Genomic DNA, 17,157 nt, shown 5'->3' with positions numbered 1-17,157 from the left:
AATCCTGCCCGTGGGACTCCTGAATAAAAGGATGGTTAGAGTACCGACGAGGCAGTTTTAATATCACTTACACTGCACTATCCTTATCGCGCTTTTTTTTCCCAGTCAGGGTGGCAACACTCTGTACTCACCTTTATGTATATTTGTCCATATTCATCTGTTTTGTTTGATGTTTCCCTCTCCCTATGCTCCGCCCTGTGTGTGGCTACACCAGGGTGTATTGTAAGCAGACCCGATGATGAAGCATGTCACGCACAATTTTTGTGTGTGAGTGAGAGCACTTTTACTAACTCTGTGTGTGTCCCTGTATGCTCTATCTGGTCATTTGTCCCTCTCTACCCCTCTTAGTGTGTGCAGCCACACTACACTAAACCTACATGCAAAATAGGCCTTATTATTAGCCTGGAACCCGGGTGCGCACATGGGTCTAAAACGCTGTGACTTGGCTTCAAACACTGTCTGGGGGTGTCCCGAGTGCAATTTTCACTTCCCTTCCTCCCAAACAAGTCTTTATTTAAAAGACCAACAAATCCCGACTGTACGGGCAGCTCTAATCAACGCGCGTTCTTTGGTGAAACATGCAGCTAATGTTTTTGAGCTCATACTCTATCAAAGGCTAGACATTTTGTTCATCACAGAAACGTGGCTTAGGGAGTCTTGCGCACCTGTGGTTGAGCTGGCCGTCCCTCGTGGTTACCGACTAGCTCGGGCCGACTGCAGTACAAAAAGAGGGGGAGGTATTGCAGTGGTGTTCACGGAAGCCTGGGCATTTGTTTGCGAAAAATCCATGATCATCTTGGAGAGGGAAGCGCTCGACTTCTCCTTTATCCTGACGCCCCATTTCACATTAGGGGGGACTTTGATCTATCGCCCGCCTGGGTACTTCGGGCCATTTTTAAACTCCTTAGGAGAGTCCCTGGCAGAGCGAGTTCTGCGCTTTCCTAGATTTCTCCTTCTGGGAGACTTCAATATTCATGTAGATTGCCAGGGGGCCCCTGACTCATTGGCCCTTCTGGATCTCCTGAGCGTAACTCAGTTGATCCAGTGGGTTTCTAAACCCACTCATGAGCAGGGTCATGTTCTCGATCTGGAGTGCTCGAACTTTGCGCTAGATGTCAAAGATCCCCAGCAGGTGTCCTGGTCAGATCACGCCTTAATTCCCTTTGCATGGGATATGGGAAAGCCGTTTCGCCATCCCCCCCTCCCTCCGGGCCATTTGCCCGCAAGATCAGCATTCTAGGTCTGACCGAGGCCCTGTCTCATTCTCAGGTCGCCCCTGCTGACGATCTGGAAGGGCAAGTCGACCAATTCAACACCTGGGTCAGCCATGGGATCGAATCCATCTGTAAACCCGCGTCTAGAACCCGCCAGCGCGAGTTGCCTTCTCAACCCTGGTATTCGCCTGTGCTAAGAGATCTGAAGCTAAAGTGTAAAAAGCTAGAACGTCTATGGAGGGTGGCCTACTGCTCGCAAGCCAAATCCAAGCTGCGGTATTCTCAGAGAACTTACTATTCTGCCGTGAGGAAAGCAAAAAGCGAGTACTACGCATCTAGAATTATGAAGGCAGATAATAATGGCAAAGAGATCTTTGCCATAGTACAAAGCTTTCTGTCACCTCAAGCTGAGCGGAAGTCTATCCCCGCCTCTGCAGGCTGGTGTGAGGAACTTTCGTCCTTTTTTATCAATAAGATTAAAATCACTGAGGAAAGTTTAGCTCTGCCTGCTACTCCATTATACCTTCCTTCGCATTCTTTCTCCTGCTCCCCCCCCCCCCCCCCCATTAGGTGCTTCTCAATATTTAATATTGTTGAACTCCCAGATATTCTCTCCATCCTCAAATCATTAAAATCTGGATCCCCTTCAGACCCCTGCCCTGCCAGGGTTCTTGCAGGGGTGGCTGATACCATAGGCATGGAGGTTACAATCATAGTCAACAGGTAATTACAGTCAGCAACGGTGCCAAGACAATGGAAGGAGGCTAAGCTCCTCCCTCTGTTGAAAAAACCATCGGCTGACCCGCTTCTAACGGCTAACTACCGGCCTATCTCCCTGCTACCAGCACTAGCAAAAGTTTGCGAGAAGGTGGTCTTTCGCCAACTGAATGCCTTTGTGGAGGACTCGGGGGCCCTCCACCCAGCACAGTCTGGCTTTAGATCATCTTACAGCACGGAGACCGCCCTTGTTGAAGTGACGGAGGCCATCAGGGAATGTCTGGACAGGGGTGGAAGAGCGGCTCTGATTTTATTGGACCTCTCTGCCGCCTTTGATACGGTACCTCACCAACTTCTCCAGGCACGACTGTCACGCATCGGCCTCTCTGGGTCAGTGTGGGCCTGGCTGGAATCCTTTTTGAACTCCTGCTTCCAGCAAGTCTGGATGCCCCCTTATTCCTCCTCGGTCAGAGAGGTTCCAACGGGGGTCCCTCAGGTCTCGACCCTGAGCCCGCTTCTTTTTAACATCTTTATGACCCCCCTAATCTTCCTGGCTGAGGAAATGGGCGCTAAGATTATGGCCTACGCCGACGACACTCAGCTTCTGTTTACCTGCGACGATTCGAACACGGACACTGCAGCTGCGCAAAAATGCCTTGCCGCTGTATTTTTATGGCTTGCCCATGCTAAATTAAAATGTAATGAGGGGAAATCAGAAATCTTATTATACGGGCATTTCCCATCTCAGTTCACAGAAGCTTTGTGGCCCTCTGATTTTCCCCACCCCATTTCTGTGGGCGGCCCAGCCAAGAACCTAGGTATCTGGTTTGGGGACGACCTTAGGTTCACTGAGCATATAAAAAGACTCTTGGGCGTCTGCTTCGGGACCCTCAAGTCCCTAGGCAGATTCTTCTCCTTGCTCCCCCAACCTGCTAAGGAGATGGTAACCTGGGCACTCATCCTGTCTCGATTGGATTATGCCAATGCACTCTTCCTCGGCATTCCGGCATACCTGACCAACAAGCTACAACTTATCCAGAATGCTGCGGCAAGACTTCTTCTTGGCATTTCTAAAAGAACCAGCATAAGATCACAAATGTGCTCGCTCAACTGGTTGCCAGTGGCCCAGAAGATACAATTTAAGGCCCTTGTCCTAACACACCAAGCCTTACATGACCTGGGCCCCCCCTACATCAAGAAGAGAGTGGCTTTCTACATCCCTCAGTGATCTCTAAGGTCAGCTGCCCAGCAACTAATGGTAGTCCCCTGCTCTCGCCTAGTTAGGATGGGTGGCCAGTCTTTCTCAGTTAAAACAGCTATCCTCTGGAATGCCCTTCCCCCGGTGCTACGCCACACTCAGGACCTAAGTTGTTTTAAAAAACTCCTTAAAACTCAACTTTTTATTCAGGCCTATTAATTCACTTTTCTTGCCATCAGTTTATTACTTTCGCGCCAGGGTACTCAAGAGTAGTTGTGCGCGGTACAAATACCAATATAACATAACATAACATATATCATGTGTCTCCATAAAAGGGTCCTAGTTAGGAGGGAAAAGCAACTAAGGGCAGAAAAAAACCTCCTTGACAAAATGGATAGTTCTTGACTGAAAATGAAGATGAAGAGCTTTTAACGAGTTGGGAAGGAAGACACTAAAACTACCATGAAGCAGAGCAGTGAAATGTGTGAACCCTCTCCCAGAGCTATCGTTTGATACTAAAACATATTCAGTTATGTCTGTAGAGCAACGAGCTCCAAAGGTGGAGGGAGACCTCTCATTTTAAACTTCACTGGGCCTAACCTGGCCGAGAACAGACTGCAGCCTAACACCTTGATGCTGTTGCCATTGAAGAAACCAAGGTGCTCAGCATGTTGCCATTTCACAAGTGCTTAAGATATAAACTGGGAAAGGCAGAAGCCTAAAAGGTAGTTTCGACTTAGTAGGAAAGAGGGAAAAAATTCCATTGAGTTGATGGCTATTAGGAAACTAAGGGGCAGATTTACAACCCCCTTGCGACACTTTTACGCCGCCTTTGCGTCATTTTTGTGACGCAGCGGCTGCGTAAACAATGCGCCACGTTGCAACATATTTACAATGTGACGCATCTAGGCAGATGCGTCAACTTGTAAAGCCCTGCGCCACATGAAACCTGCGCCAGGTTTCATGTGGGTGTTCTGTCGCAGGGTGGGTGTTCCCTCGCAGGAAAGCCCCGTAAAACTGACACAGTGAAATCTCCAAGATTTAACGGAGTCAGTTTTACGACGATGCTGCGTTAAATCCTTACGCCTACTTGAAGCAGGCGTATGGAGTGACGCGCCACGTTGATTATGGGTGGCCCCTGTGCATTGCAGGAGTTGTGTCGAGCTTGTGACGCAACTCCAGCAATGCGCCGCCCATACGCCACAAGATGCGTCACGCATCTTCCCTTCCTTGCACCATGGTGTGCCGCATTGTAAATGCGGCGCATCTGTGGTGGCGGAAGGAGGGCATTGCATGACGCATCTGTTCTGTCGCATCCCTGCTGATTTGCAGAGATGCGCCAGAACATGTAAATATGCCCCTAAGGGTTTACTCTGAAGGCAATAAACGAGGGCAGACTGAGTCACCACTGTAATGTAATGAGAGACTTGTAAAGCGCTGACTGCCACTCCGAAAGCTGGGCGTTCTGATGGCTCATACAACAATTAGACACTCATGTCCAGACGCCATGTTGGGAGAAATGGTGGAGCTATGGTGTTCTTCTTTCACTGTATACCGCATTACCATGTTACTATGTGGCAATACGACACACTATAAGGTTCTGTCAATCACACTTTAGTGAAGGCAATAGAAACAAAAAAAAGACGAGTTGCTGAATGCACAGATGACATATTTTAATCCACGGGAGCTATTGGGTACTGGTGTGCTTTCAGACTAGATATAGGAAACCTACAGAAATTCTGCAGCATTTTTGAATGGTGAAAAATGGTGAACACCTTAAACACCACACGCAGTGCTAGCGTTATTTTTTACCTCCTGTTCTCTGTACAGATCTTAGTTCTAGTCATGATGCACTCTGAGCCCTGCCCCGACTTTACCTATATCACATTCACAAAGAGTTTGGTACACAAGTACAAGAACGCTTACACCAGCCTCGGTCAACACCTTACTCCAAGGATGAATCTTGTTTTTTTTCACCCAACTTTCGCAGCAGTGTAAACAGATATAAATTGCTGATTATCACACATATCCGTCAGACAGACTTAGATCCGTTAGTTGTTTGACTCTGTTCTCTTGTAAATTGTCGGCCAAGTTCGCAGTATTTTAAACCACAAACATAAAATAAATAAGAAACCAGCGGTGGGAATTGATTTATTAGCTGTGATGCGGAGCGCGAGGCAATGGACGTAGAAGTAGAGCTCATGGCAGCATCAAGTACAGCAGGCACCGAGCAAGGCGGCCAGCACAGAAGCAGCATTGGGAACAGACAGGACAACGCTGAGCTGCATGCGCGGCACGAGTGTAATAGGCACGCTTGGCTGATCAGTCACTATCTGCACTACAATTGTCGTTTGCTGGGAAGGCACAATATTCTGGGAAGTGCCAGCCGCAGAAATAATGAGCCATGCAAATCACCTGCGGAGAAATAACAACTGTAATAAAAGATGACTTATTTGACATTGACCTGTAGGAAGCGTTGCAATTTGACAGGTTATAAATTCCCAAATTTGTTAATGTTTATCACAATACATCAGCTCATAAACTCGCTAATTGCTATCCACTTCTCTGCTGGTAATCTAATCTGCCCATAACGAATGGTACTTTCTATTTTTTTTATTTATTAAAAAAGAAACATCAATCATTAACTTTGCAATGTGTAGCGCATCTTAAAGTTGTGAGGCTACGGGGGAGAACACGTACTGTTTCCTGGGTCTGCGCCAGGTAGTCGGCCTCCATTTTGATGAGGCGAGCATTGGTGTCGTCCAGAAGCGCTTGGATGTTTTCAGTGTGTTTCTGCTGCAGTTCAAGCTTGTCGTGTTCCATCTCTGCCACCGCCGTGTGGAGCTAGAGAGCACAAACAAGACACTGAGTGCTCTTCATGGAGAGAGAACCTGTAACAAGTCACTTCACAACCGAGTCGAAATATCGAAAACGTATATGACAAATTTCGGTGACAATCGATTAAAGATTTGGAAAGCAACTCGGAGGAATTTCATTTACCTGTTAAGTTGTATTACAATGAAATTATTTTTAACAAGTGAAACTCATGGACACCAATTCAACAAAATGCCAGGGGTAGCGGAAGTGACATCACATACCCTTTGACCTTCACTTTCACTCACACACAGTTTAACACTTAAACACTCATTCACCCTCTCTCATGTAAGCACACTCTCACCTGATGCAGACAGCATACATTTAAAGGTATTTTTTACTCACCAAAGCTACCAGAGAAGGTCACATTCCAGCTAATTGTTGTCAAATTGTATTATGCTAATAGTGAAAAATGTAATATGATTCACTATTAGTACAATAAAAAATGACAGAAAACAGAGTCATGCCCCGAACTACTTCCATAAGGACAAACTGACTGTGTTACTGGCACTGATTTTGCCTCTTCGGAGTCGAGGGGTCACAAAGGGCATGCCAGGGGTCACAGCCGCTACCCCTGACGACCCCTAAATGACGACCATGGTGAAACTTATTATTTAATGTTTTTGGCTAAAAACTGAACCTATATCGGTAACTTTGACTTGTGGGCCACAGCCTATATTTTCTATGTCAAAATGTTTTTATTGGTTTTAAAGCTGAAACAGTAGAAGATAAACATTGTTGGGAGACACCAGTATAGCTTACAGATCAAGAGTTACAGAAAGCTAGAGTGCAATATTCAGTTTGTGTACTAGGACTCAATCTGCGAGAATTGCTTATTTCATGACCCTACTGGGTAGATCAAGTGTCACCATTCTAGTGGCTCACGTTGTTGGTCATGTTATTCTTTAGTAAGCGCATTTCCCACTCCCCCACCACCATCCCACTCTCAAAAATTAACAATAAACAAGAACGAAAAAAAAAAGAGTAAACAAACTATGATATCAGAGTCGGAAAAGAAAAAAAAAATCAGGCTTGGTCGCGAGTAAGAATAAGTTGACGGGGACCAGGGCCCCCCGAACCCCCAGGGACTCCACTCCCAGGCCAGGGGCCGCTCAGGTGAAAACTAAATATGGAAGAGGTGAAGAGGCCTCAATCTAGACCAGAGGTCTTCAAACTTTAGTCAGCCGAGCCCCCCATGTAAACCTTTTTACAGGTCGAGCCCTCCCACCGCCACTACCACCTGACAAAAAAGTTCTGGAAGCTGGTACTCTGCATCATTGATGGCCATTCCCTCCTGCAGAGCCCAGGTTGTATAGGGCAAATAATATTAAATAAAGTAAGAGTGATTAGTAAACTGAAGTTTTTGTAGTGCATGTGCTTATTCTAAAGTTAAAATGCAAAGTCTCCAAGAAAATAATTAGCACAAAAAATTACATTGTTGCTTTATTTTTCACATTAAACACAAAATTTAGGATAGATTAGCAAAAACACTCCCAAAACACAGGGGTGGGAGTGCTTATTTTTCTCCAAAGAGACAATATGTGCATGGCTTCTTGCTTCTACCATCCTTTTGAGCAGTGCCTGGAAACGGGAGTGCTCACAACATTTTGCAATATATTTTTTGTAGTTTCATAAAGGGCGAACATGACCTAAATGTATTGGAGAGCTTTACAGGAGCATCTTTTACATTACACAAGCACACATTCATTTTTTGTAAGCAAAGGAAGATTAAGTGATTTGCCCAGAATCACAGGATGTTGAGCAGACATCAAGAATTGAACCTGGTTTCCCAGCTCTACAGTCATCAGCTCCGGCTGTTGTGCCACATCCTTGCCCCTAAACAAGATATCAGAAAAAGAAGTTCCACAAAACATGCTTTCTGACACAATCGAAAAATCCATGATTATGTGGAGTATGGCCAGGTGTTACCAAGTCAGAAGGAGGCCAGCCGCAGTTTGCCAAGAAGGCCTAGGGGACATTTACATCATACACATGTGATATAAGTGGTTCAAGAGGAAATATACATCTTTATTCTCTAGCAGCATCAAGAGTCAATTTGTTAGCATAGCTGGCTTATAAAGAAGAACGCCTTCCAAAGCTTCAAAAATAGCTGCACAAGAAAACATTTACATTTGGTCTACGAAAAAAGCGAGGACAGATGGTAGGCACACTTCACATTATTTGTTATATTTGACTTGTGGACTCAGCTCTAGGGATTGGAACACGTTAAACAAGCACCAGCGACTTTAATCAAGGTCAAATTCATTTTGGTAAGTCACTAGTAAATTAAGTGCTTTTCCCAGGATCACACGATGTTGAGCTGAACCCAGGACTTGAACCTGGGTCCCCAGAACCAAAGGCAGAACCTATGGCATTAATGCCAAATCCACTCCTCCTTGAAATATCCAATGTTCCCACTAGTATTGGGACGAAGGGGAAAGGAGCAAGGCTTTAAAAAAGATAATACAAAAAGCTCTTCACTTTTACCTGCCAGAGAATGGAATCTTCAGGAAGAATGTAACCGTTGTAAATTCCTTGCAGTGAAACGTACTTCCGACGTGGGAAGCAACATGGGGCGCAACTAGCCAGAACTTCGGGCGGGGGGGAATTAAGATTACCAGCCAGGGATGGCCCTAACACTGATCGCACACATGAGAGGGACAGGTGAGTGAAGTGTCGCATGAGCAGTGTGAGTAGTGTGCTCATGTGACTGCAGGGTGAGGTACAGGGTGAACTCGTGTGACTGCAGGGTGAGGTACAGGGTAAACGGCGCAAGAGTATTGTGAGTGCAGAGTGATCACTGTGAGTAAAGAGGGTGCGGTGTGCTCATGTGACCGCAGGGTAAGTAGAGGGAGAACGGTGTAAGTTCATGGTGAGTGGCATAAGTGCAGTGTAGTCACTGTGAGTACAGGGTGAGAGGGTGGGTTCAGTGCATAGTGATCAGTGTGAGTACATTGTGATCCCTGTGAGTGCGGGGTTAGTGTGAAAGTGAAGGACGAGAATGAGGAGTGAATTGTCTGAATGCAGGGTGCATTCCCAGACACAGTTGAAGTTACTCAGCATGTTATTGAGGCTTGGCATAGGGTTTCAGATATAAGTTAAACTATTGCTTTTATGGCAAGGTCCAGGGATCGAGGGTGGGCGAAATAAATATTGTGCTCATCCTGCAATAAACTTCCAGTCTTGCGATTAGGGTTGCCAGCTCATTATATTGATGTCCCAGAAGGTACAAAAGTAAGAAGTCCCCTAAAGCCTATTTTCAGCACTGATTGGTGCACACTTGGAACAGCAAAAATACATAGAAAGTATTTTTAAATGTGTTCTAAGGCTGCCTGAATGATCTATGACATATAATTAAAGGGAACAAAGATTTGAAACGTCACATTACAAAAGAATACATACTATTTTATTTATAACCCTATTTAGTGTCAAGACAGGGCCTTTGCAGACTCTTTACACAGCACATGGCTGGCATTTTTATTTTGGTAACCCTACATTATATTCCTTTTCATGAAATGCATTCTCACTCTAAGGCAGTAAAAAGTAAAATGTAAGGAATAGGCAGAGTGGGGGCACAGGGGGTACTGGAACCAGAAACAAAACAGCCTCTTTAATCATTTTACAAAGGTATGTGAATATGCACATGGGGGCAGATTTACAAGCCCCTTGCGCCACTTTTGTGTCACTTTTTCTATGTTAAAAGTGACACAAAAGTAGCGCAAGAGGCTTGTAAATAACCCCCATGGTTTTTAACAGGCGCACAGCGCCCATGGGCTCAAAAGGCTTCAGCATGCCTGCCCCCACCTGTTGTGTGTGTCAGCCTGGGCTGAGACAGCTTGGACACAGACACAGACAGTTTTGGAGCTGCCCCGGAGTACTTCACAGGTCTTTAAAAGACCATTTATGTGTTAATGAGGCTTTGTTGTTTTCCACCCTTTCTTAGAGCCCCTGCATCTACATGAGAATTAGCCCCCTACCCCCTCTGAAATCGTCTTGCCTCTGGCCTTTAAAGACCTGTGACTCTTGACACCCCTAGCCGAGCGAACTCCCAGCAGCTGCAGCAGCCTGAAGTGCGCGCCCCCCCTGAAGGGATGCGGCGCCCCCCAGCATGCCATTGTGTGAGGGAGGTGGCCTCCACCTTCTTCCAAGCTGCCGCTAATGGCATCTTGGCCACTCCTAGGCCCAGCCACATCATGGAGCGATCCCTTTGTGTTTGACGTTTCAGACTGGGATCCCAAACCCCCAAGAGGATGTGTTCCAAGGTTGCAGGAATTGGATAGCCCAGGATCAGCTTGATTTGGGATAGTATTTCCTTCCGTCGAATGGCCCCTTCTGAAGGGCCGGTGGGAACTCAGGGTTGAAGTGAACGGGGGTTAAGGGGGACAGGAAGGTGGTAAGGGGCGTGGCGCTGGCAAGGTCATCCCAAACCCTCAGAGTGGTAGCCATGGGGGTTGCTAATATAGGCATTTCGTGGTCGATTTTGTTTCTGCTTCCACAAGAGATCCCAAATTGTTCTGCCCACTATTTGTCAGTCCATGTGAAGTCAGAGTTTTTCGGATACACGGAGTGATCAGTCAGTGATCACTCTGAGTTGAGCAGCTCTGTAGTATTCTAGTAAAACGGTCAAGGCCAGTCCCCCTCCTCCTGCGCCCTAGTTAACACCTGATAGGATAACCCGCTCTCTTACCCTGCCAGATAAACTTAGAGATAATTTTTTCAGGCCGATGACAAGAGACCTATCTACCGGAATCGGAAGACCCTGGAAAAGATAGAGCAGCCTAGGGAGAACATTCATTTTGACGGCATTGACTCACCCTATCCAGGAGACGTAGGCTGTTCTCCATCTGGCCAGGTCTGCTTTAAGCTGGCGTAGTAATGGAGGATAATTCGCTCCATAAAGGTGTATTAGCTTGGGAGTGAGTCTGATACATAGGTATGTCATGTCTTTGTGCATGGTTTGGAAAGGGGCCATTATGTCTATGCTCTGCATAGTCTCCTTGGGTAGAGTTAGATGAACAAGATTAGACTTTGAAAGATTTACCTTAAACCCAGAGGCTTGCTCATACAGGGCGAGTTCTGATTGTATGACTGGGAGAGAGGACAACAGCCTCGTGATTGGGAGCAGCACGTCATCCACAAAGAGAGAGATCTTGTGCTCGTCTGTTCCAAACGTGACCCCCCCCCCCAATACTAGGATTGCACCGGATGCATTCCGCAAGGGCCTCGATGCGGAGAGCAAAAAGCAGGGGAGATAGGGCAACCCTACCTAGTTCCCCGGGAGAGATAAAAAGGTTCGGAAGCCACCTCATTCACCAAAACGCTGGATCTCAGGGCAAAGTAATTGGCACGCACCATACTTATAAAGGTCTCGCAGAACCCAATTGCCTCAATGCTTGAGCCAGAAAGTCCCAGTCGACCGATCAAAGGCCTTCTCCACATCTAGCGAGAGAAGGGCAGCTGGGATTCCTTTCCTCTGAACCTTCTCAATATTGTGAACCACCCTCCGGAGATTATCGTGGGTTTGCCTCCCCTTGATGAAGCCCGCTTGATCCGGCTTAATGAGCAACGGCATGACATGCTCCAAGCAAGTGGCTAATATTTTAGAATACAATTTGCTGTCAAGGTTCAAGAGTGTGAAGCCTGTAAGAAGTATATTTATCAAAAGAGAGAGAGAGAGGACTAGAAAGCTACTCTGTATTCCCTGGGTTTATATGTAGAATCAATAAGGACTAGCCTATTTGTGAATTAACATAGACTCAAAAACTGTATGACAGAATGCAAACCCTTATGTTTGTTCATGAAGCCCTCACCCACTAACCTGGTTGGTGGTATGCTTCATCATCGGGCCCACCCAGTGACACCGAGTGTGTCCCGGCTGTGCTACGACACCTGGATACAGCGGAGCAGGTATGTTACTGAGAGTGCAGTGTGGTGAAGTGAAGGTGAACGTTTAAAAGCTATACAGGGAACCCAGTACCCGAGGGTAAATCATACTTTAATAACTGGGTCACTGTTAGTATTAAAACAAAGGGTGCTGGATGTATTAGGAGTATATATTAGGGTCTCCTGCATCCAAGTGTGGTCTACATGTTTCAGCCAGACCTTGTGATTAAAACTGGCTTTCCTCAGGACCAAAAAAAGTGGTGGTGCAATTATCTTAATGTAAGTGAGTGTGTAATTGAAAAATGTGAAGCACTCACTAGGGTGCTCCATTGTGTGAGGGGGATTCCCTATCAAAGCATCACTGGACATACAACATGTATGACAATACAAACATACAAAAGAGAGTCTTAGGATGCTAGTACATATTCACAAAACAGACTCAGCAACAAGTCCACCGGAAGGAAGAAGCGGACTCAGTGAGTGCCAACAGGCGCAACAAATCGCGGGAACAGCCAGGGTCGAGCAAGCAATAACCACTGAAACACCTACATCCCTAGTGTTCAACCTATCCAGTATACCAGTTACAGAAAGAGAGACAGCGGTCCACAGTAAGGGCCTCTCCTTCGTCCCTACCACAAGTCTAGTCAAATTTAAATTCCATGTCGAATTGGCTGAATTCTTTAGAAAGCTTAAACGAAAGGCTTTCTTTGAAAAGGTGACACCCGATGAGTCATCCATCAACACCAACCCCAATGAAACAGGCCTCAGGCTGAAATCCACCTTCATGCCACCACCCACAAGTGTACCAGCAGAAATCTCAACCTTGGAGCAAGCAGTCTACTCCGACATAGAGAAATTGAACCCCACAAGACCCTTCAATAACCTACCCAAACAAGACCGTGATGTCATACAACGCCTACAGAACAACCCCACTGTGATCATCAAACCGGCGGATAAGGGGGGAGGGATCGTCCTCATAGACAAATCCGACTATGACCTAGAATGCAGCAGACTCCTTACCGATTCCCGCAATTACAAACGCCTGGACAAAGACCCCACTGCGGACCTACAGACCATCATATACACCATGGTGTAAAGAGCCAGCAACGCCGAACAAATCTCAACACAGGAAGCAGAATACCTGTGTACTAAAAACGCGACAGTGCCATACTTCTATACGGTACCCAAAGTATATAAGGGCACTATACCACCACCTGGAAGACCCATAGTCTCAGGAATCAACTCACTATTGGAACCACTTTCAAGGTACTGCAACCACTTCCTGAACCCCTTGGAACAAAAAACTCCTACCTACATCAAGGATACCAAACACCTTTTGAACATCATCACAGAAACCAGCATTGATCAAACCACCCAACTACTGGTAGGACTGGACATAGACAGCCTCTACACCAGTTTCCCTCAAGATACCACTCTGCAGGTACTACATGATGTGCTCATGCAAATGCCATGGACGTACCATACACCACGCCAATTCATCCTTGACTGCGCAGCACCTTTGTAGTGAATACATTCCTCATATGGCTTCATGACCGAGACCCTTACCTACGATTCACGTGCAACTCCAGTGCAACGGAGCTAGCATTCCTGGATCTTAACATCATAGCAGAACAAGAAACTCTGCGTACCACCACTTACTATAAACCCACTGCTAGGAACTCACTGCTGCACTTCGACAGCTTCCACCCCAGACCCATGCGAGAAAAAAACCTCCCCTTTGGGCAGTTCTTGCGGATCGGCAGGAACTCTAGCCACCTAGCAGATTACAAAAGACAATCCTGTGCCTTATCACACAAACTACAACAACGTGGATACCCTAAGAACATTATCGCCAAATCCAGCAAAAGGACCCGCAATATAAACAGAGTGGCGTTATTGGAAACAGTGACTAAAGACCAGGAACCCTCACCCATGACCTGTGTGACAACTTACAACACCGCGTCAAACCAAGTCTCGAGCATCATCCGCAAACACTGGAAAATCATCAATTCAGGTACCAAAGACTGGGAGACCCCACGTTTTGCATTCAAACGTGCGAACAACCTCAGAGACAAATTGGTATTCACACATCCCCGTGCCAGTCCAAAACCCATGGACAATACAGTCCTCAGTTCCTGGGGACTCCCTAAAGTCACAAGCCACTAACCCTGCAACAACTGCAGTGTGTGCCACCTTACAAAACCAACCAAAACACTCAACCTTGAACCAGGCAAAATCTGGACACAACGCCTATACACCAACTGTAACTCCTGCAATTTGGTGTACCTCATAACAGGCCCTGCGGGCTCCACTATGTGGGCATGACCACCCGCAAAGTCAGGACGAGAATCGTCGAACACAGAAGTACAATCAGATGTGGCAAAAATATCAGCAAACCGACAGAGCATTATGTCACTAAACATCACACTCCCAATGACATGTCTTGGACTGTCATAGAGCAGTTTGAAACAAACCAACCTAACAATGACCGGACCCTGCTTACTAAAGAACAAAGGTGGATCTACCGCCTCTCAACACAGCTGCATGGCCTGAATGACTCAATACCTTGGAGCTCCCTGAAAACATGACATTCCCTTGGAGCTCATTGAAATCATGACATTTACCATGTATTCATCTCCACCCTTGATTCCCTTCTCCCCGTGTTAGTTGTCTCATTGTTGTTGTAACGTGTGAGCTATAGCCAGGATCTATGTATCTGGCCTTCTCAAGCGTGATACACTTTTACCTTTCTACACTTGGCAATTCACAAATGCAGCCAGGATCCATGCCCGATACTACTTCAGGCATAACACGCAGTGCGCAGGCGCCAACCTGACAGCACTGTGCACTATTTATTTAACCTTTTTGCAGCCAAAAAAAGCCCGCCATCCAACATCAATGCGCAGGCGCAGACTACCAGGCACCGCGCATGCGCACACTAGGAAGACACTTCCCCATGCACACGCGCAGGGCTTACATGACTAAGCGCCGCCAGCATAGTCTCTCCTTTGTGTCTTCGCCCGCACAGGTGATCCGCATTTTTTGGCTAATACTTAAGGCATGAACACAATCCGTGGCATTCTTACGGAGGTCCCAGAGACAGCAAGAGGTTCACCGCAGATGCCGACCGAAAGTATCGTGAGTAAACCAATACTTCAGCAACGGCCCGGGTAAGCACTTCCTTTGCAGGTCACTAACCTCCCGGGGACCCTTTATCTTTCTAGGGCCAATAGCACTGCCAGGCCTACTCCATGGGGCATTTATGGCAAATAGCCAACGTGCGGATAACATTCTCTTTATGCACCTACCACTCCTTGCTTTGGTTGGATGCCTAGCCCACCACAAAACTTTAATGATTATACGAGAACATTCACTCTGGCCATACCACCAATATGGCTACACTATATGCCGCTTTTTTATCGTCTACACTGCACAATAGAAATCGGCAATAAGTCTGTTTTGTGAATATGTACTACCATTCTAAGACTCTCTTTTGTATGTTTGTTTTGTCATACATGTTGTATGTCCAGTGATGCTTTGAGAGGGAATCATCCTCACACACATAGAGCACCTTAGCTTCACATTTTTCAATCACACACACTTAAATTATGATAATTGCACCACCACTTTTTTTGGTCCTGAGGAAAGCCAGTTTTAATCCCAAGGCCTGGCTGAAACATGTAGACCACACTTGGATGCAGGAGACCCTAATATATATACTCCTAATACATCCAGCAGCCTTCGTTTTAATGCTAACAGTGACCCAGTTATTAAAGTATAATTTACCCTTGGGTACTGGGATCCCTGTATAGCTTCACCACACTGCACTCTCAGTAACATACCTACTCCGCTGTGTCCAGGCATCGTAGCACACCCGGGACACACTCAGTGTCACTGGGTGGGCCCGATGATGAAGAATGCCACAACCAGGTTGGTGGGTGTGGGCTTCATGAACAAACATAAGGGTTTGCATTCTGTCATACAGTGTTTGAGTCTATTTTCATTCACAAATAGTCTAGTCCTTATTGATTCTACATATAAGCCCTGTAAGAAGCACAGCTTGTGGGGTCTTTACCCAGTTTGGGGATGACTGAGATCAGTGCTTCCCCCATAGAGGGGGTCACACGCTGTGAGGCAGCCATGTCATTGTACAGCATCACCAAACATGGCACCAGTTCTGGCGCAGAGGTACGATAGAAGTCGGCATTCAACCCGTCCGGGCCAGGTGCCTTTTGAAGCTTAAGCGTGTCTATCGCTTTTTTGAACTTCCTCATTAGAAATAGGTCTGCTTAGATCTTCGTTCATGGAAGCCGGTACCTGAGGCAGAGCATGAACCTCTAGATATTGCTCCTGGGCTGCAGGTACCAACGGGTCAGCAGTACATAGGGAGCAGTAAAACTCCCCGAAGGCTCCAACTTTTCGCTCTTAGCGTTTCTGGGAGATCCCTTTCATATCCACTATTTGCGAGATATAATCTTTTTACTGCTTCACCCTAAATTGGTCGTACCAAAAGGGTACCAATATTGTTTCCTCCCTCATAGCTCCGGATCTGCAGGAGGGTGTTTTCCTCCCCATTAGTGTAAACGGCCTGCAGCTTACCCTTAAGCTGCGTAACTTTCCTTAGGGAGCGAATCGAGCGGTTAGTCTTGTGATCCTGTTCGGCATTTCGGAGTTCCCCCTCTAGCAACAGTCTTTCCCCTTTGCGTTGCTTTTGAAGAGTGGCATCCAGTTCAATGCACTTCCCCCTAATGACTGCCTTAAAGGCATTCCAATTTTTAGCCAAAGAGGTTTGGACGGAATCGTTAAGCTCAAAGAACTCCTTGATTGTCATCCTTAATTCATCCCTGAGAATACGGTCCCTTCTGAGGAAGTTGGGGAAATAGCACCTAGCGTGTTTGGAGCGCAGGAGGGGCCACCCAGGACCAATTCCAGAGGGGCGTGGTCCGAGAGGCAAATCGGGTGGAATTGACATCCTGAAAGTCCATGAACTATGGACTGGCTAACAAAAGCATGAGCGATCCTGGAGTATGTCCTATGTGAGTGCGAGAAGAAGGAGTATTCCCTTGTCATTGGGTGGCAACCCCTTCATGCATCGTGAAGGCGTAAACCTTGTAGTGTGGCCGTAAGCGAGTTACTAAACACCCCTCCTATGACCCTTTGTGGGTGGTAGTGTCTAGGGATGGGTCCCAAAGTGAATTAAAGTCTCCAAACAGCAGTATGTCACCCCTGGCGAACACCTCTAGGGAAGCCATAAATGAACTCAAGAAGTCA

The 17,157-nt window shown here is 46.6% G+C and overlaps 1 protein-coding gene across 2 annotated transcripts in view; it reads right to left on the bottom strand.

Moving 5' to 3' along the window:
- The window catches only part of CEP112 (centrosomal protein 112), a 2,145,639-nt gene that overhangs the window by 1,468,085 nt on the left and 660,397 nt on the right, over nucleotides 1–17,157 (bottom strand). For both annotated transcript variants that reach the window (XM_086930940.1, XM_086930941.1), the window contains one exon: nucleotides 5,830–5,973. In XM_086930940.1, the coding sequence (XP_086787066.1) occupies nucleotides 5,830–5,973 (144 nt within the window). The remainder of the gene's footprint in view (nucleotides 1–5,829; nucleotides 5,974–17,157) is intronic.

The sequence above is a fragment of the Lissotriton vulgaris genome, chromosome 7, assembly GCF_964263255.1.
Source record: "Lissotriton vulgaris chromosome 7, aLisVul1.2, whole genome shotgun sequence".
In the NCBI taxonomy this organism is placed as follows: domain Eukaryota; kingdom Metazoa; phylum Chordata; class Amphibia; order Caudata; family Salamandridae; genus Lissotriton; species Lissotriton vulgaris.
The sequence above is the reverse complement of the archived record's forward strand: the minus strand, read 5'-3'. Positions and strand labels throughout refer to the sequence as shown.